The sequence below is a fragment of the Dermacentor variabilis genome, chromosome 6 (assembly GCF_050947875.1).
Source record: "Dermacentor variabilis isolate Ectoservices chromosome 6, ASM5094787v1, whole genome shotgun sequence".
Lineage (NCBI taxonomy): Eukaryota > Metazoa > Arthropoda > Arachnida > Ixodida > Ixodidae > Dermacentor > Dermacentor variabilis.
In genome coordinates, this window is record NC_134573.1 from 117,467,616 (window position 1) to 117,489,298 (window position 21,683).

Genomic DNA, 21,683 nt, shown 5'->3' on the forward strand with positions numbered 1-21,683 from the left:
ACGAAACCATGTGCACTGAACGTTGCTGGCAGGTAGAGTGTCTCAAAACCAGTGGTTCTGCAGGGGAAAGTGCAAGCACCAAACATGAGGGTTCGGGTAGAGCAAACGAGGTACTTGCACCACCTGGTGCGATCACGGGTGTTGGGTCCCAAGCGCTTCGTACATGGTCCCGACGGCGTCTATGTGTGCTTCCGTCTGACGTCTGGACCTCGTACATAACGTGACCCTGGCACTGCAGCACTGGAGCCGCCAACCACTTCGGACCTGAGCGAAAATTCCTTATATAAACGGAGTCACCACACGGAAAACTTGGTGGTGGTAACTGCTGCATGCATTCTGCATGCATCATGTCTGGGCGCTGTCGTGCCAGGCTTGACCTCAAGTTCCTTCCCAACATGAGCTCCACAGGGGCCTTGCCTGTCTCCGAATGGGGTGTGGAATGTTGTTTGAACAAAAACCGAGAGACTTTACACGCTAGTGTTTCCAGGTGTGCTTCTTAAGTGCACCTTTCAACTTGCACACCATGCGTTCTGCTCTGCCATTACTTGACGGATGGTTAGTGGCAGCATACATGTATTGAATGCCATTTAGCTTGAGGAGCGACTGCATTTCTTCACTGGTAATTGCTGCACCATTGTCAGACACAATTAAGTCCGGCAGCCCGTAAGTTGTGAACATCTTATGTAGTCGATCAATCACGACAGACCTCCGCCCTGAGAAGGCGTCAACAACCACTAAAAACATGGCACTGTCATTGGGCCCGTAAAGTTGAGATGGATCCTGCACCACAGCTGCTCTGGTTTTGTCCAAAAGTGGGTAGGCGCTCTGGGTTCACTTTGCCTGTTTTGTTGACACGCCATGTAGTGCCGCACAAATTCTTCAATCTGCGCGTTCATTCAAGGCCATCAAACATAGGATCTCGCGAGAGCTCTCATGGCCAATACTCCCGGATGATTTGTGTGCAACAGGATGAGTACATGCTTTTGTGATGCCGACGGAACTACCACGCGGTTTCCCTAGAGCTACATCTGCCTAGAAACACGCCCAACGATAAACTGTTACAGATGGGCCTAAGCAACACCTTCGAAGAACTCGCGGAAGCACAGCTCGTTGCACAGATCGCCAGACTCCAGCAGACTGCCACCGGCCGCAAGCTCCTAAAAAGAATAGGGCATAACACAGACGGAATAGAGGATCGGGCTGCTAGCATCCCAGACAGCGTTCGCCAAACACTGGAGGTTAGCCCCCTACCGAGAAACATGGACCCGAATCTCCACGCCGCCAGAAGGTAGGCACGAGCAGATTTCATGGAACGAAACCTAGCCGCACTAGAAAACACAGTATACACAGACGTGGCCGTATACCCATGGGACCGCAACACTAGAATGTTTAGAGTCGCGGCAGCAGTGGTAAACCACACGGGAGAACCAATTAGCTGCGCGACCCTGAGAAACTGCACGGTAACGGAGGGGGAGGAAGTCGCCGTAGCTCTAGTGGCGGCTGAAGGTTACCGCAGGAACAAATATCTGATAATTCTAACGGACTCCAAAGCAACATGCAGGAACTACACACAAGGCAGAGTTAGTAAGGAAGCACTGAAAATCCTCCTCAAAACAGAGCCTCCTAACAAAAAGATAAAACATAGGATCTTCTGGATACCGGCACACACCGGGATAGAGGGCAACTCAAGGGTGGACCGCCTAGTTCGCGAACTCACGCACCGAGCAGGGCAGTCGGAAACCCTAGAGGCCCCCTTAACGGTGGAGCCGACGTATGCAGAAATACTTAACCACTACAGAGGAAGGAGACTTAAATACCCCCCACCCCACACATCGCTCACACAACATGAGGCAGTAAGCTGGCGAAGATTGCAAGCAGGTATGTTCTTCAACCTGCACACATTACACAAAATGTTCCCTACCCAGTACAGGGATACATGTCCGTGGTGCAGAACAACCCCCACGTTATACCACATCATGTGGGAATGCAAGCGTAATTTCGCATTCCATAAAGTAAATAACCCAAGTGCGGAACAATGGGAGGGTCTGCTCACCAGCAGCGAGCTCGCAGCCCAACGGGCAATTGTGCAGCACGCCTGCGAGGCAGCAAGACTCAGCGGTGCCCTGGAATAGGGGCGACGACCTTGTGAAACGGCCAGGACTCAAAACATGAAGGCACCGGCCCACCGCCAATCTCTCTGAGATATAGAGAAATAAAGTTTTTCCATTCGATTCCATTCCTAGACCATGCAATCTCTGTGCACAGACAGTTGATGCTGTCTTACCTCGTATGCATCATATTAGGGAACCTGCTCTTTCGGCCAACCGTCAATGATCCATTTCATCACCTTTGAAAGTTGGAAGTCTTGCGACGTCCATGATGCTATATCCCCAGTGGTGACTGGTGGGTACTCTATGGCTTCCAAGAGTAAGACATTGCCTGGAACCTCGGCATCTTGATGAAATCCCGGGGCCGGCAACCTGCTCAGATAGTCCGCATTAGCGTGGTCCTGCGTTTTGCGGTACTCTAGTTGGTACTCGTATGCCGACAGCATTAAACTCCAACGCAGCATGCAAGGTGACAGAACTTTGGGAATTTGTTTTTCCCTCCGAAATATTGCTTACAGTGGTTTATAATCTGTGAAAATTACAAATCTTCGCCCGGCTAAGTATTAGTGAAAATGATGAACACCAAACAAAACTGCTAAAGCTTCTCGGTCAATTTGAGTTTAGTCGTTCAGCCTTCGTGAGTGTCCTTGATGCGTAGGCAATCGGCTGCTCATTTCCTGAGTTGTCATAGTGAGCCAATACTGCGCCTACACCTACTGGGGATGCATCACACGACAATACAAAGGGAGCACTTTCGTTAAAATGTACCGGCAAGGACTCTGACGTTAACGACTTTTTTAGGCCTTCGAACGCCATTTGATGCTCCTCCTCCCACTTCCAGTTCGCATTTTTATCAAGCAAACGATAAAGCTTTTCGGCCGTTTCAGACCTACCCCGCCAGAACCAATTGTAAAAATCTAAAAATGCCTGTAGCTCTTTCTTGTTGGCTGGGCCGGGGCTTTGTGGATTGCCTCTATTTTGGTTTTGGCCGGATAGATGCCATTTTTGTCAATGTGATGGCCCAAGAACTCCAGCTTTTGCTTGAAAAACTCGCATTTGTTTGCATGTACCCTGAGCCCAGCCTTGGCTAGACGGCTAAATACGTCAGTGAGCATGCGTTCATGTTTCTCTTCTGTCTCACTGACCACCAAAATGTCGTCTAGATATATGGTTACTTGGGGAAGTCCAGCTAGTATTGTGCCCATGGCCCTTTGGAACAGACCAGGTGCTACAGGTACGACGTACACTGTGTTTACACTGTGTTTATTGTGAGCAGTTCAGTGCTCTTATCATCAACCAAAAGTTGCTGATACGCCCGTGCCAGGTCTAACTTCGAGAAAATACGTCCTTTTCCAAGCTTAGCAAAAAGCTCCTTGCTGGTCGGTAGGCGATACATGTTGCTCCTGACAGCCAGGTTGACGTTGCTTCGATAATCCCCGCAAATCCTGAGCGAGCCATTCTTTTTTTGTACCACCACAATGGGAGTGGCCCACTCTGGATATTGTGTTGGCTCTTAAATTCCCCGCACCACAAGCCTATTCAGTTCGGTCACAACAGCATCCTTCCAGGCAAACGGCATGCTTTGGCATTTAAAGAAACGTAGTGACACATCGTGCTTAAGCTCGATGTTAACAGGTGGTAACACCGTGCCAGGCAAAGACTCGCTAAAAACTTCCGGGAACCTGGCAGTGAAAGCTTCTTGATTCTTACTGATGCGATGAAGGCCTGTTAGTTCTATCTGCAATGCCCCGAACCAATCTCGGGCATGCAATGTGTTCCCGTCATTCTTGACGACCAGTAACAGCAACTGGCAATTTCTGCCCTTGAACTTTACTGGCACCACAATTTTTCCTAAAACTTAGAGACCTTGCTTGGTCCAGGTGACGAGCCGAGCGTCTGGTTCTTGCAACTTCCCATGCTTTGCCACTAATAGTTTCTTAAACTCTTTCTGGCTGATAATGGACCACGCTGCCCCTGAGCCCACTTCTATTTTCACCTGCCCGCCGGCAATCTTGACGTCAACAATGTACCTCAGAATGCTGCTTGTTACTTGACTAATGCGAAATAAGTGACTGTATTCCATTCGTGCAGCAACAGCATGATATTCATCCAGGTAATCTTGTTCTTGCGCCTGAATACTACGACAAGCTTTTGCTATGTTCCTTTCCGTGAGCAGCTGAAACATACGGCATTCTTGAACGGGCAACGCGTCACCCTGTGGTTGCCAAAACATCGAAAACAGCGCCACTCAAACTGCTGAGCAGCCCTCACGACACGGTTGCCTTCGCTTTGTTCCATGCTTCCCTTCATGGCTTGCGTGCCCAACTTCGCGGTCATTTCGTGCTGAACTTCTGTCTCGTGTCGGGTTGCACTTGTCGTTTTCTGCTGTTTAGCCATAGTTTCCGCTGTGACTGCGAGCTCGTATGCGGCTTCGAACGTCAGTTCTTTTTCTGCCAGCAGCCGTTGCTAAACCACTGCATCAGCGATTCCAAAAGCCACCCGGTCACGGAGCGTTTCATCAAGCGAGAACTTGTCCTCGCCGAATCCACGGTTTGTGGCTAATCTGTGCAAAACGGCGACATAGTCAGCAACAGATTCCCCACTTTCCTGGCCCCATTTCGAAAACACATACCTCGAATAGAGTGCGGATGGCCTTGGCTCGGTGTGTTTCTTCACCGTGACGATTATAGCCTTTTAATCAACATTCGGCAGCTGCAGAGGTTTGATGAGTGTCTCTATCAACGAGTACATTTCCGGTCTGCAACAGCTAAGCAACACAGCCCTGTTGTCGGCGTCCGGGGTCAACTTGTTGATGGCACAGGACAATTCAATGCGATTGACCTATTCTTCCCATGTCACACCACCATTAACATTAAATTCTGCAATGCGGCCGCTCCATGCCATTTCGTGGATTGCATCGGCCCGCACGGGCGAGACCATGCCTCGTCGCCACTGTAGTAACTGACGCCTGGACAGCAGATAAGCCAGTAAAAAAAAAAAAAATTTATTTCGAGAGTGCGAGAGTACCCTTATCTGCGCTCAAGGTGGTCGATACGATAACGGCACAAGCTTCACTGCTTCGCTGGTACGTCACCGCACGACATCACTAATGCGATATCGCATGCTCATGCCCCTGTTTGTGTACATTATAATCCGCACTTTCATTTGTGTTGCTTTGAGTTACGGTTGTTGGGAAGACTGATTTCTGTCTCATTTCTTATTGCCCAAAGCATCGTGACGAGGTACTCACCCGTATGGCTCCTCTGTAGGCGTGTGATTATACTTCGTTTATAGAAGGGCACCCACAAACCGGTGATGCTGCCACGTGCCTCTCCCTTTGCAACATGTGCGAGAACTGGTAGAATCTTGTTTAACGGTTTAACAATTCATTACTCCAAGTTTCTCATTTGCTGTGTTTTTCTGATGAGAATGCACCACTGAATTTGCTTGTGGGTGCTTGCATGGCATGCCTCGTTATCACTATGGCGGCGTGTTCCTGGGGCTTTGCTCTCTAACACGCTACTTCACTTTGCATTTTTCTGGTCCCTCGTCGTTCGATAGGACATAGTTTGGAATCCACAGCATCGCCATCTTTGCTGGCATCAGTCTCGGCGAAATACATGATAAACGGGTCAAATAATATGGAAAGTTTCAAAAGATGAGCTGTAGCTGTGTCAAACCAATCTAAAACAATAGTAAGTTCTGTGAATTTTATTACATTCTTAAAATAAATTATTTGTGCTGGTTTGCCCCCCTATTCAACAGTAAACCATGCAAGAAAAGTTCACACATTAAAAAAATTTCTCGCTTTGTTGTCCCCTAAAAAACTGTTTGTTTGTCTTTGTCAAGATAGTTCACTCTGAAGCATTAAAATCTGCACTAAAGCAATGTGACACTGTGGGTACACATTTCCCGAAAAAAATCTGACCTTCGAAGGATAATAAAGCATTAGCTTTCTAGAAGCATTAAGCTTATAAATGCCAGAAAACGGTTAAGGTCTTGAAGAGATGTGGTTTGTGTGTGTATGTGCAGGTGCGGCAGCTGTCGAGAGAGAAGGAGCAGCTGCAGTCTGACTGCAACCGGGCCCTGCTGGCCAAGAGTAAGCTTGAGAGCCTTTGCCGCGAACTCCAGAAGCAGGCCCGGGCGGTCAAGGTGGGCAGACTTTCTGGTCAGCGTTGCCATCTTTGCTTGTGTATACAGTAGACTCCCGTCAGAATGAACCTGGTTAAGCAGAATTTTCAGATATGAGGAACACTGTATAAACATTTGGTGTGCTTCTGTATGTGGGGGGGTTGCTTTTTAAAGGGTCCCTCACCAGGTCTGGCGATTTTGAGCTGACAAGCGCAGAGCATACAATGCGCGCCAACGATCGTGTTTGTAAAGAATTACATTGTTGCTTGCTGCGGAAAGGTATGAAATTTCAATCCGAATGCCGTTTTCCCTTCTCCTCGCGGCCACTGCGCTCCAAGCCAGACAGTGACGTACTCGCGTCCCTGCGCCCACATACTTGGGTCCGCAGTGGGACGTTGCTCGTGGTGACACGCGACTTCGAGAATTATTCAAGGCACCATCTCTTATTTGTGTGATCTGTTGCTTGAATTGACGAATTGAAGTTTAGAGAAATAATAAAACACACAAACTGAATGTCTGCGTTTTTTTGTTTTACTTTGCACCGAAGCAAGAGAGATGTACTTCTGCTTCGTCTGCTTGTTCTCACGGTCGTGCAGTCATGTGCGAAGATACCGAAACTATGCCATTTTCTACCGTGTTCCAGCGTGTGATCATGCTCTGCGATCTGCTTGTTCTGCCTCAGTATTTGTGTAGCACTGAATTATACCGCTAGTCATGTGTTCATGTGTTCATGTGCGCAGTGCGCAAAATCATGCACTGTGCGAACAAGACAACAGCTCGCGCATGAGGCTGTCAGCGTAAGTGCGTAGCGCTGAAAAAAAAATGAAGGCGGTGCCTGTGATGTATGCATCACACGATCCTCGAGCTCTGGTATGGGAGAACGCAGGGAAGGAATTTCGCTTGCGGAGGCTAGACAGAGCGAGCGGAGAGAGCGTCTTGCTTGACAGTGGAGCCCGCCTGCTGGAATCATGGGTTCGCGGCACTGAAATGTTTCTATCTCGGCTATTAATGAGCTGATTTGAAAAATTTTTTGCAGCAGAACGCTCCTTAGAGGACATGTAACAACTTGCAGCGTTTGACCAAAATTTGCTTTGGGGCCTGGTGAGGGGCCCTTTAATCCACAAATGGCACCTGCTTCATTATGACCTCGTAAACTTAGACAAAATCAACTGATCGTTGGGTTGACGTACAGTATGCAACACTCCGAAAGAAAACTTTGCTTGAAAGTGGCACAGCATCCACGTCTGTCCATCCTGTCTGTGTCCATTGTTCAAGCACTGCTGTGGCTGTGTCAAAGCAACTGGACAAAATGCATGTTCTATTCACCTCTTTGCAAAGATAAATGGCCGAACTGGGCCTAATACCGCATACCACACAACAAAGAGCTGCCTGCCTTATGTGTTGTCTTTGCGAACATGTCCTCAGGACGAATGCATGATGCGCATCCGGGACGAGGAGGAGAAGCGCCGGGAAGTGGCCTCCAAGTTCCAGACAACCCTGATGGACATCACGGCTGTGCTGGAGGAGAACCAGGCTCGCAGTGTGCAGCTGCGTGAGGAGAACTTCCAGCTGGCGCAGAGGCTGAAGGGCGTCATCGACCACTACGACCTCTGGGAGAAGGCCAGTGGCTTTCGTGTTTTAGTGTCCTTGGTTTGTGGATTAAAGGCTGACTGCAAAGAAATTTCACTTTGGTTGGTTAAATTGGTTCTGAATAAGCATGTGTACATACTGTACAAGTAATACAATTAAATCCAGGTATAATGAAGGCGGATAAACCAAACTGGTTGTCTATATTGAACACGAAAAGCTTACCGAACAATACTCATGTGAAATAACTCCCTCATAACGAACATTAGATATATATATTAAACATGGGGTATCCGCTCCCACTGCCAGAAGACACTTGCATGTTGCCGCACATATCTCATGATGGTTAAAGGTAGTTGTTTTTCAGGTGACCTATAGTTCCAACAGCATCGAGAACAACATTCTTAGTGATGTTAAAAACAGCCAATGCATGTAGCAAAATTGCTATAGGTCAAAGTAAAAAACAAAAATTGCTGCTTACTATGCTTAATTTTGTTTTCAATAAATGAATTTCTTCGTAGCACCCGGGACCTAGAAAATACTTCATTACACAGTGCACTTTTTTGTAGGAATTAGGCATCACTTCACTCCCGATAGAGCAGGCTGAGCATGCGCAGCAATATGACACCTTAATTTACTATCAGTTTAAGGGATAGTGAAAGAAGTTGCAAATTTCCTCCTACGCACTCCCTCGACGGAATGTTTAAGTGCGGCCAACATTATGTTGTCAAGGTTCACTTTTGCATCGTGGTGAAACCTGGGAACGATGCAAGGTACAGCTGCAGGGTGTTGAATGCTGCCATTCCAGCATTGTTGTTTAAAAACTTTTCGTTCTTCAGGCTCTTCATCACCGTTGCCTTCGTCAACCTTTGCCTCATTCCTGTCCTTGTTAGCTTTGACGACATCATCGGTCATCAGTTCCGAGCGATTTGTGTCATTATCACTCTCGGTATACTTGACAGCTGCCACACCTGCTGCTGTTTTGGATCAAATGGCATATCAGTTGATATGATAAGGAAACTCAAGATATCCTAATTTAGTTCTGCTGTTTTGGCTTACATTGAAGGTGAACCAATTAGCTGTTCCATTGGCCATCGAGCTGGTATTAACATAGAACTTGTTGGGGTGGACATACAGAAGAAACCCATCCCAGTTGAGTTTTCCCGGTACATGTGTTGCATTGGTTCACATGAAAAAATGAATTGATAGGGTACTGCTTTATTAAAATTCAGTGCAGCTCTTCTGATTTAGTTTAATATTATAAAGTGACTGTTACAGTGCAATGTAGCTCTTATCTTCCTTGGTGGGAGTGTATCTCAATAGCTGCTGTGCCAGCGGGCCATTGTTACTGGCATAAGCATGAGCAAAAGGACAAGTTGAAATACAGTCATGGATGATTGAAATATGGACACGTGAGGGCTAACTAGAATACATTCTGCTATTTCTCCTTTCCCCAACATGTCCAATGTCAGCATGGTTTCATCTTGTACGCTTAGTGTGAGGGCTCTCTCGCCTTTGATACCTGAATATAAGTAGCCATGTGCGGTCTTGCTCCTGAGTTACTTGCAGAAGGTGTTCTACTTTGTAATTTCTTGTTCACATTTAATTTGTCTGTGGCTGTGCATGTTGACTTATCAGCAGTTGCTTTGGCTTGGTGGCTATGGCATTCAGGTCCTGTGCACAAAGTTGTAGTAGTGAAATTTCATTGTAGGCAGAATGTGAAAACAAATACGGGCCAAGAAATTCCACATTTCAGTTCCCTAGAGTACCAAAAGAACAGCCTTACCACGAGCAGAGGCTTGGAGGGCATAATACCTAAAGACCGGTTGCAATGTCACCTTGGAGTTCTTTCTCACGTCAGCTCATCACAATGTCACTAATTGTAGAAGAAGCATCCGCTTGGGGCCATTTAAGTGTACTGATAAAGATCATCTTGCATTGTAGAGAAACCAAAGCCTCGGCCTAGCTCCTTCTAGTACAGTCGAAGCTTGTTAATTCGAACAAGCTTAATTCAAACTTCCAGCTTATTCGAACTGACACTGGGGTCCCGCCAGTGTTTTTTGTATTCCAATGGGCAAAAACGCCCGGTAATTCGAATGTGCAGGCGTTTGCGATGGCTAATTCGAACATACCACGTTCCGATAATGTTCTCAGCAGCGCACCAAATCACACGGTGGCGCCTTCGACCAGCATTGCTCTGACCCCACCATAGAGCAAAGATTTAGGAGAAACCCCTCAACTCCACGCGGGAAAAAAAGAAAAAGAAAGAAAGAAAGAAAAACCGTAGTGGCAATCTCACCCTCTCTCAAGTGGTAAAGTCGCTGTTTCTGCATCGCGCCGTAATGCCCCAGCCACATTAGCGGCAAAGTGCATGCCGCCAGAGGGATCTGTCCTGGGCCGATTTTTTGTGGCTCGCGGCGACGGCAAGCGAGCCAAGAGCGGAGGAGACCAATAAGAGTGGCCCCTACAGTGACTTACGCGCTAGAAACTAATATCGTGCGGACCCTCCCGGCCGCTCTATTCGTACTCGCGTCTGGTTCAGCTGGACCGCTTGTTTTGCACTGTCGTCTGCTCGGGTCGGCTCTCGCCCACACTTGCTTTGGTTGTCTTGGTTGGGATCGTTCGAGCTTGTTCTTTTACAATCATACACCTAAATCGAGACGTCCCAATTGAAAGGTTGTTGGAGACAGTGTGCCGTACCCGATTCTGTACGACAAGGCAGACCGTGAATACAAGGACGCGAAGACTACACCCAGTACCTCGTTCTCCTTGTCTTTTCAGCACGGCAACGTCACAACAGAAGGGAGCACACCAACATTTTTATGATCAGCAGCGATGACTTCGTCATCTTGATAAGACATGACTCATGTTAAGAACGTCGGACGAAAAAGGTAAACACAGCGCCGATCTGTCAGCAGACGAAGGAAAAAACACACAAGCATGCAGAGAAAACCAGCAGTAGAGGCCCAGTCCTGGTCTCGGCAACTTCGCTGCTTCGGTGGCAGTAGCTGGCAGAGGTAATTAGCGCCATCCAGCAAGCTGGCGGGAAAGCAAATCCTTTTCTCTACAGCCCTTGCTCGCAACTACCCTCCCCTCTCCCTCCTTTTCAACTCCCTCGTAACTCCCTCATCTTCGACGGTCTCCGCACCGGCGCCACCAGTCCCACCGGCCTGGCTGAAGTTTTGTTTTCTGCCGTTATCAAGAAGCGAGCATTGGCCGGCATGGCCAGTTTTGTGGTCCTCGCTCACTGTGTGTTTGCGCGCCGCGATAGTTCGTAACTTGCACCATTTGTTTGTCATGATATGGTGCACGAATATTTCATAAACAAGTCCTCCTTTTAATTCGAACAAATTTTTGGGCCCCTTCGAGTTCTAATTATCGAGATTGGACTGTACTAACTCTTTCTGCGTAAAAATGGCTCATATATGTGAAGGCGACATGAAATCCCTCACATAGCAGTAATGCCTCAGGCGCTTTGGCTTAGATGCGAAAGGTCAAGAAAGAGCTGTTTGTCTACCACCGTCTGTTGTGATAACCAAGACTTTTCTTGGGAATTTGATTGATTGAAATAATAGCTATATGGTTCTGAAAAAAATATTCTACTCCCAAATATTCTATTCCCAGTGAACACAGAGAAAGTTTGAAAAAAAGAAGTGAGGCCTTCTGTGCAGGTGAAAAAAAGCTGTAAATTCTTAGCGGCCTCCTGAAGAAGGCTCCAGTGTTCTTTTTTGTTTTTTCCCGTTACTGAGTAGTTAGCAGTGAGTGACAAATATCTTAATAGTTCATTCTACGACGAACTTGTGAATGCAAAGTTTGTAGAGCACATTTTAAAAGGTCACTCTCGATTGTTTGCAATGTCTATCATTTATGTAGTCCTTTGTTCGCATTTGAAAGAAAGCCCGCAAAAATTTTGATTCACCAGCGCCGGCTACTTCCATACCACAGCAACTCTTCTCCTTTTTTAATTGCTAAAGAAAGGCGTTATACCTACAGGAACGTGTCGCAAACAGCACAAAGTGATGTCTTCGTATGTATTCTACAAACCTCGTATTGACATTGTGGCAATATAATTGGTTATCCAAAAGTTTGTGACTTATTCACTACTAATCACCAATAAAAACAAAAAACTATGGGGCACCTAAGCAATTCTTATGGTGTGTAAATGTGAGAGCACTGCATGTCGCTGAGTGGGCCGCTGAGTCCAGCATTGAGATCCTTCCCAGTGGATCCCAGGCACCGACCATCAGGAATGCTGACGGTTTTGCAAGCTGGGCCTTATCGTGGCGAAGACGTCCTGTTTCTTGTTGTGCCAGTAGCACACCGTGTTCGGGGCACCGGCCATGGATGCCAAGTCGAGCTTGACCACTTGCTTCATGAATGCCGGGTTGTTGAGATGTGCGCACATTACTTTCTCTAGCATAGCTGCATCTTCTGTTGAGTTTCAGAACATCACATTCATGGATGTGCTGACTCTGAACTGCATCACCCGCATGACCATGTACAGAACATGGCATGCCGTTGCTTTGCGTCGGTCCTGCCGCCTGCATTCGCTCATCATGATGGTGCCTGTTATTGCTTTGGCTTCAGGTTTCAACTGTCTGGCGTGTCCGAGGTAGATCTGTGGGAATGCTAATTCCTCAGCGTGGATGTCGTGGACAATGCTGAACGGTGTCTTGTTCTCAGCGGGTGCACATGCCAGGATCTCATGCTCATCAACTATCGTAGTCTGCTGACCCAGCGACATCGGCATTGCCTACTGGTACGGATCATTAACGTTTGTGAGTTCCATGCCCAAGTACTGTGCCTCTTCTTCGGTTGGCACGGTTTCTGCGTTGTTGCATATTTCATCCACCACACCCATATCCAGCTTTATGCTGTAGTACTTGTGCAGAGGTGTACTCATCAAGTAGTTGAGCCACATGATCAAATCCACCTTCTTTGCCATTCCCTGCCAGTATGTTGTCTTATACATTTTCCAATGCTTGAAATGTACATTGATTGCTCGGTCCTTCTCTAAACAATTCGAAAGCGTGGCGACAGTTTTGTCAACATTCAATGGAACGTTCACTACTGGCTCTTTCATTCCCAATTGACTTTTGGTGTGATATAGCAATCTGCGGATCTGCATAAGTGGGACACAGGACTCCGCTAACCTTTCAGAAATATTGTTGAGCTTCGGCAGGTACGATGGCTGCTCCGGGGCACGCAAGCATGCATTGCTTCGTTGCTGCTGCGTGCTTGGCGATCCTGACTTTGCAGAGTTCCCACTGCTGTTGTCGCCACTGCTCTGCTTCTCACTGCCTCCATTGCCGCCTTGCTCTCTACGCCGCTGTGTTCGCCGCTTGTCTGCTCGTCGGGGACTTGGGGAGTGCAGGTTGCCTCGCTGCAGCTCACCGTGCTCACTCTGCAGCTGCTCGCTCTGCCTTTTGCATTGTTGGGGACTTGGGTGATGAATGTTGGTTCACTGCAGTAGCTCGCTCCGCATGTCTCACTGTGTTGCAATGGTCTCGTACTTCGTCGGCAGTGAACTTGGCGCCTCTGGCCCCTCTTTGCTGTCTCGCCTGATGAAATTAACGCAAGCGATTCAACTTCGAACAATGAAGACTCCATAGTGACGGCAGTGGCGCCACTCATATCATGGCTCCATCTAGTGAATCACGTGCCAGACAGAGCCCAACCACATGCACAGCCTCGAAGATATTCATTACTGTCGCCTGTTGCAGCAGTGGTGCAATGCAATGGTGGTACGGTGGTTAGTGCACTCGGCTACGGAGCGGTTGCAGTGGGGCAGAGGATCGAAACCTTACCTGGGCCACTCCTTTTTTTTTTAGTTATATGGAGATTATGGTAATCTGTGTGCCGTTTTCCTGCCACCGCCTTTCTGCTACGGCTTTCTGATGATAGTGGAGTTGCGCAATGACCCAAGTAATGCTCTCGCATTAAATACTGGGGGCTTCTTTAATAGTTCGCTAACAGCATACAGTTGATGTCATCTGCAGAGAGGCTTCGCTTTTGTTTCTTTAACTTTCTATGCGTTAGCTGGGACACTCAGCGTAAGTGTTAGCTGACTTTCCAGGAATTCATGTCTCTCTAACACTGAATTGCCCTTTCCTTGCAGAACATAGATGCCGTTCTTCAGCAGAAGGAGCTGCAGGCGCAGGTGGCCACGACACACCTGGCCAAGGCCCAAGCGCAGTTGCAGGCAGAGAGGCAGGCATTCATTTCCGAGAAGCAACTGGTGAGAAATGGGTCACGCAGCTTGTCAGATTCTAGCCCCACAGAAAGCCCAAACACCATTCGCACACATCAAGGAAAATTAGATGAAATCAGTCACCTTTATTTTTGGCCACAGAGTACAGTCAAACGAATTTAAGCAATCATGTTATTTATGTGATGCCCCTTATGTAATACAGTCAGACCTCCATATAACAAACACGGATATAAACTGTTGAAATATAAAATATCTCTCGCAGATATAATTGTGTAGCGAATATATGCTTATAACAAATATTGGATATAACAAAGGTGTTATTGTGTCTCTATTTGCGGCTCTAAAACGAGCCATTAATAAACATTAAAACATTTTTTAAAATCCGACAGCGGGTGCCGCCACTGTAGCCAGCACTGTCTTCAGCTGGCTCAATGCTGCCTGTTACTGTCCTAGCGGCTCGAAAAAAATCGTTTATACACTTTTGCACGGTGTTCCAGTTGAATGCGATGATGCTTACTTCAATTTCAGTCAGGGTCATATCATCACACTGTACACTGATAACATCATCAGTGCTCACATAAACTCTAAGCTTGTAGACTGGGCAAGCGCTGGCTCTTCATTCTCAGTGTCAGAGTTGTCCGAATGCATCGTCACTTGAAGGATAATTTCAACTTGCTTGATTGTCGCGGCTTTCTTTTCCATCGTCACTCTATGATAGGGTTTTATGCGCTTTAAAGCCATGGGAAAAGATGATGAAGGCATAGTCGACGCCATGCTGTCAGTAGAAAATCCACTCGATGAAAAGCACAGTGCAAAACAGCAGGACGCTTCTTACGAAACATCGAAGAGAGTGCACAGCAGCATAACACGATCACAGGACCTATCACAAAGCTAACCAAACAACATGTGGATAAACACAAAAGGCTATGGCCATAGCTACAGCATGCTACGGCAGCCAACGGATTGGCTTGCAAGAGCACTGATTAGAGGTTTTGATACGATACAGTGGCCACGGTGCTTCTTCTGGCTAGCGATCTGTGTGAGAGCGGGAGTTCGAGGCTGCGAAATAATCAAAATGGTGGCAATAAATGTTGCTTCAGACCTGTGGTTAGGGGTAAAAAGTAAGGAAAATTGGACTGTGAAGGGTTTGAGCATCTGAAATTTCAGACGTTTTTATACATTGGCTCTATAGGGTACTTGACGGTGCCACGAAGGAGTCCAAATTATCAGGCATGTCCGAAAAATCGGATGTCCAGAAAATCGGACGTTGACTGTAGTTGGAACCCTCCATAGTCTGTCCTTATCTGAACACACCCTGTGCACAACAAAAATGATATGTTGGTCTTAGTGAGGGTGAATAAACGTATGGAGCAAACTTGATTAATGCATGCCTTGTTAAGAACCACCTATGCGTAGACCTGGGTCTACACCAAATTTCTTAAAATGAGGCTTTCTTTACCTCTTCTCCCCACTTTGTGAGTGCTGACTGCTGTCTTGCACGTCAGGGCATTTGCGGAGATAGTGTAAACTGAGACGTCCCGGGCCAGGAGGTGATGTAAGCCTATATAGAGGAGTGCGCAAATATAAAAATTTTCAAGAACAAATTGAATGTGAATATACTTTGACTTTCTTCATTTAAATTGAGAAACATAAACAAGTTGGGAACTATGCATTTTGGAAAAATAGCTGGCTTCCACCAAAAGGCTTTGGAAAGGCTTGGAAGCGCATCACTGTCAGATCAGCTGTTTGAAGTCTTGTCTTCCATTTTCACTGAACCAGATGAAAAGAAGTAAGACATATCAGTTTGAGATTCTGCGCTGTAAGGCCCTTCCTTTGTCTCTTGCTGTGTGCAGGTGCTGAAGCAGGTGTGCGACTCGCAGCGGCAGCAAGAGGAGTTGGCAGCACGAGAGTGTCACCTACGGGAGGAGCTGTCGTCTCACGCCAGCAAGTACGAGGAGTTCCAGGGGGCCTTGGTGCAGAGCAACCAGCTGTTCCGCACTTTCAAACAGGACATGGAAAAAGTAATGCTACTGCTTCCACTGAGTGACTAAGCTGGTTCCCAGTCATGGTGGTTGCATTCTTATAAAGAAAGGGGCAGTACCTATGTTAGAAGTTTTAGTGACAAGTCTATGCAATTACAACAAGCAATAACCACTCGGGACCCAACAGTATTGTTAACCCTTTCAGTGCTACTGACGCACTTGATACATTCTGCACTCTCTCCTGTCGCATGTGCGCAGCAACACGAAGCTGGCAAGCTTCAAGGTGGTTCGGCCATCTGTTGTGTATTTCTAAAAGCATGTTTTCGTGTCTCCTTGGATTTGCTCAGTCTGGGTTTTTGTTAGCGTGCTGCGGAACGCGCCCCTTTGTGGGCATGGTTGCGTCGCGTGGAGCGTGGATCCGCCGATCGGAGTGGTGGCTGCTGGATTTTGTACATCGCTACTGCGACAGTTCTCTGTTCAAATAGTCGCTACATAGTACCAGAACAACTCTTTCGTGTTTCTGACATCTGTGGCACAGTTATAGCAGGTTTTCTTTTTTTAAAATTTTGACCCTGACACAGCGGCGCTATCACGAAAGCGTATGCGTCAAAATGAAACTGGGTAGGAGATAGAAAATGAAGATAGGAATGTGAGGACCGTACTAAGAGTTGCTTTTGTCATTATCGGTGTCATATTTTCTAGGGTTGTGAGGTACGCGAATATCACCGAATCGAATGGTAAACAAACAAATAATTTGATTTGCGGATTGAATATCTACTATTCAATTTTCTCAAATATTCTGTATATTCAATGCAGAGGGCCCGTGTTATGCCTCAAATAGTGTGCGTCACGTTGTCCCTCATGCTCAATGCCATGCAAAAGAGCTGCTCACTTTGTTTTCAGCACAAAAGAAGCACCAAGCATACCACAAACAGGCCAAGCATGCTATCTTATCACTGTTCGGAGATGCTGCTGCCCATCAGTGTGTTTGAGGCACTGAAATCCGGCACTGAGAGTGTTTTAGGGTGCCAACAAAGCATACCATGGGACGTACGCGTCAATAGCAGCATACAAACAGCGTACAGTCGCCAACCAATAATTCAGACTCGACGGGGGCTGCCAGAACATGCAGCGGGCTAGCAGCGACGATGGCGACGGCCTCAAACTCACTCAAGCGAGTTTGAGGCCGTCGCTGCCAGCTTTTCTGCCAGCCCCCTCTTCTTGGCAAACACTCGCGTGAGGTTGACGTAATGCGCAGCACTTGCCACTGCTGGGCCTGAATCGCCTGTGCTAACGTGTTAACTGACATGTATGCAATAAGCTGGTATGGTTTATGCAGATGCAAAACGCAATATGTTCAATGGCCACTGAGTCGGGGATTTGACTTTACTACATTTAAAACAAAACTATTGTTAAGCGGGTACGGTTTAACGAGGCTTTACTATACCTTCAATTTTGCCTGACTATAGCACAAGATGCACCGTGGTCTGGGAGCGATGGCATCCTTGGCAGTGCCAAACCTGCTATCTTTCGTGAGATTAGTGCAAGACGCACCAGTGTCTGTGAGGGGCAGCATTCTTGGCCCATTGCCAAGCACGCCATTTTATCCCTGTGCGGAAACGTTGCCGCCCGTCAACGCGTTCGATGCTAGTCACTTGAAATATAGTGAAAATTAAAGTATCTTTCGAAAGTGATGGTTCATGAATACGACCCAAATTGTCAATGTGTATTGCTTGCACACGCACATATGCTTGCCCTTGGCCTAGACATTCCCTGGCCGTGATTTTCCAGCGATGCCTTCTATGCTATTCCTTTCGACGCTTTTTGCACGTTGTCAGGGGTCAGAGTAATGCTCCGCAAGCATTATCACCGGGACTGGCCAGTCATAAAGAGCGGATGATAAATTATGAGAGTGGCATAGAATCGAGTGGAAGGCATCGCTGCAATATCGCGGCCCGTGTCTCAACCATAGTCGTGCTGTCACTACATGTAGATGAAAGCACAGTCAGTGCACGCACCGAATTCTCATTGGCAACTACTAGATTAACTGGGTTTCACTAGTTTCGGTGTCACGGAGAGCCGGCGACATAGCAGATGATCATGCCGGTGACGTCTCAAAACAGAATATCGCTATTTCTGCTTGTTTCGTTGGCTTATTGGCACACGGCCATGCAATCGGAGCCTTAATTATTGCACAATGCTCTGTGAAGTGTCTGAAATTAAGTTATCCTTACATATTAAGTCTGTGGGTCTAGGGGCAGTGCTGTCTGAATAATCAAGCATGTCCAAATAATCGGTCGTTGACTATTATCCAGAGCCCTCCCTTACAACAAGCTGTGCACATTTGAGGTATTAAAACTCTATCATTAATTATTGCTGACATTGTTAAGTTTCTCACATTTTTTGGTGCTTCTTGAAGTGCCCATTAGCATGTAGCAAAAAGAAGACAGCCACATTCTTACATGCCGTTCTTGGTTCTGCTTGGCAGCTGACATTGTGACTTCACATTGTAAGGCTTCCGGATATTCTGTTTGCTTAGAACAGCCACTTTTATATCTCTAGGTGTTATGGTCGGTGAGTGCTACAGCACAATCTTCTGGAGATTTCTGTGCTATGTGATAGCTATGTAAAGTGCTCAGATGTTTTTCCCTTCCTACTTTGCAGATGTCGAAGAAGATCAAGAAGCTGGAGAAGGAAACAGTGCAGTGGAAGTCTCGCTGGGAAGCCAGCAATAAAGCCCTTGCAGACATCACAGCAGAAGTGAGCCTACAGTCCGCAATCATTCATCTCTTCACAACCCCCTCTCCCCCCTTCTTGTGGACAAGTTTGGGGAAGGGGGCGGTGGGGAGCGAGAACACCCCTGCCCCCCACCGTAATTGACGCTTATGTTCCTGTCCATGCTCACGTCCACTCCCACCCCTCGTCAGTCAATTTCTATTTCAAGCCCGTAAATTGAGTGCGAAGTGAGTACAAGTCAGTGTAGACGAGAGCGAGCATGCTGACCTATTCTTGTCAGTCACTCTTGCTGAGAAACTGACTGCTACACAGTCTTTTTGTCCTGTTATTTGAGCTTAATTCAGTGAACCCTTTGAAAACCCACCAACACACACACAATTTTAATACCCATATCTAGAGGGTCCTGGGTGGTAATATTAGTGTTAAAAATATCAAAGTAAACTGTGTGTTCATTCAGTCAGTAGTAAAATGCTTGATTCAGTAAGGTGTGGCTTTAGGCGAGTTGGTTCTGAGTTATTACAGTAAAAGCTCGTTAATTTGAATTCTGCGGGGATGCTACGAAAATTCGAATTATACAAAATTCTAAATAATGAAAGTAACAAAAAATCGCTAGGTTAAGGCACGTGTACAGCCCGACGTAGCGTGAGCGTGCGCATACGGTACGTCACGTTTGTGAGAACAACAACGTATGTAGTTCGAAGCACTGGTGCAGCCAGCCTAACCGGACGCGGCCAGTGCGGTCCTGCGAAGGCATGGTGCAGACAAGAAAAAGGTGCCCACGCCGCTTCGTCAACGGTCATAGACAGCCGTTCAAAGCGGCGTGCGGGTTAGGGATCGTTATGCGCATGCTTCGAAGAGAGCAGCACTCAGGTACAGCACGCGTCTAAAGGAGACGGCATTTCGGCTGATGAAGCACAAGCGACGTAGTGCGACTAGCTGTGAGTGATCAACACTGAAAATGTGGGGACTATAAACGTGCCTTTGCACAGTAAATGGGAACTTTTGTACTCTCAAATGAGTGACAACAGTACAATATCGGCCTCCGTTTGCAGCCCGAAGTAATTGTTGGTTTGTTTCGTGAACTTCGTTCACTAAAAAAATTATTTTGGTATAAAATAAGCTTTAAGTATAAAATAAGCACTGAGCCACTGGAGTTGTTTTTTGACAAATCATTATAAGGCAAGTTCCCAAACTCGTTTTTTTTTTTTTGCAAAGTATCGGGGAGAAACTGCACTGAGAAGTTGTTTCCTTATTTATTTTTTGCAGTGTTTTTCCATTCGGATGAACAAAATATGAATTTCTCATTTTAGTGACAAAATTCAGACCATAAAGGGTTAAGCTGTTTTGTCCCATTCACATTTGGCCCCAGCTGTCATGCACTGTGCATTAGAATAGATCAGCCAGGTTGATGCTTCATTCTGTGAAACATGTCTGCATACGGTGGTCTGTGAGTGTGCCATCGCAATGGCTGTCTTGCATCAATATAGCTAACTTGAAGACATCCAGGAATAAAGAAAGCAACATAGTTTACGTGTCTATGTCTTACACCATAACCAACTTAAAAGAATCTATTGCTGCACTAGTTGCTTAGTGTTTGCAGGTTTAACAAGTGACAAAAGAAGGAAGACACAGATTAAGTGCTAACTCACAACTAAAGTTTATTCGGAGAAGATGGCATGCACATAATGAAGCTATAAATATGGGGATTTCTTTTTTATGAGAAAGCTTCAAATGGGGCCCATTGAGTGAAAAAGCCAGTGTCTGTCGTCTGGAGCAGCGAAACGGCACGGAAATTCCCATTAGCTGCAGTGCCACGTCACGAGTGCGCCCTGATGTAGCAGAGCGGGTGAAAGGGAACACCTCCTGCCACACCAGGTGTTGCGTGAGGGTAGAGGGCATCGCCGCGACGCCACGTCACCCTCGCTCGCAGAAGCTGGCACGTGGTCCGTACCCCTCTCTCACCCCCACTGGGCTTAGCTGCTGCATGCACCTGCCGGCCTTGGTGGCCACTGCTGCTTCCTCAGTCTCTTGTCGCGCAGGACATCGGTGGCATGCGACGTTTGCGCCGCATGCTGCTGCTGCTTGCTGGCTCGGGCAGCACGTACTGCTATGGTACATTACTTCGAGCAGAAAACTCGAAGGATCGCTCAGCAGCGTTCAATTGGACATTAATGCTTTTGCATTCACAACTCATAAGAAGTGCTTAGGTGTCCTCGCATTGTTCTTTAAGACGATGCAGGATTTAAAAAATGCGCAGATCCCACGCACTGTGGGAATCAGTGTAAGCGAAGCTTTGTCTGCTGTTTGCATTCATTGATGTTTTTTGTCGGTGATGTTGAGGGCATACAACAGTCGTGACGTGATTTGAAATGTTACCTTGCCTGCCTGGCTCATGTTTGTTGTTCTTGCTCCGCTCGATGCTTTTGTGAGCCTCCGTCTCCTCTGCACTGAGTGCGCGCTTCAGCGCCGTTCTGGGTTGTAGCATTGTAACTCACAGAACTGCCCTCTCTATTTCCTCTCTGACATTTTCTCCACCTCTTTCCTCTACTGTCGTCACCGTTGTGGATGAGCACGGAGACAAGTGTGGCAGCTTCTGCACTGCATTTCTGAGGGATCACGCCTGATGACAGCGTCCAGGGGGCATTGTACACATGTGATGTAACGTAAATGGTGACATGAGCTTCTCAGGTCATCTTTCCTTTGTGCCACCCTCCTGTCATGTATTACCGTGATAGCGTCAAGGGCCCAGTGTCACAGAAAATCTGCAGAAATAATTCTGAACCACAACTAGACAGGCCCTCCACGTGACTCATACCTTGTCTTACATTCTTTACAAAGGTGTTCCTCGGAATTTTTGAGAATGACAGCTCATGAACAAATGTCATGAAACACTACACTAACAGCGCATGCCTTTCATGTTTTTTGTGA

At 47.0% G+C, this 21,683-nt stretch overlaps 1 protein-coding gene across 2 annotated transcripts in view; it reads left to right on the plus strand.

The window, feature by feature from the left end:
- Positions 1-21,683, plus strand: part of LOC142585094 (uncharacterized) — a 52,165-nt gene that overhangs the window by 22,133 nt on the left and 8,349 nt on the right. For both annotated transcript variants that reach the window (XM_075695605.1, XM_075695606.1), the window contains 5 exons: positions 6,141-6,260; positions 7,665-7,859; positions 13,945-14,064; positions 15,891-16,058; positions 18,684-18,779. In XM_075695605.1, the coding sequence (XP_075551720.1) occupies positions 6,141-6,260; positions 7,665-7,859; positions 13,945-14,064; positions 15,891-16,058; positions 18,684-18,779 (699 nt within the window). The remainder of the gene's footprint in view (positions 1-6,140; positions 6,261-7,664; positions 7,860-13,944; positions 14,065-15,890; positions 16,059-18,683; positions 18,780-21,683) is intronic.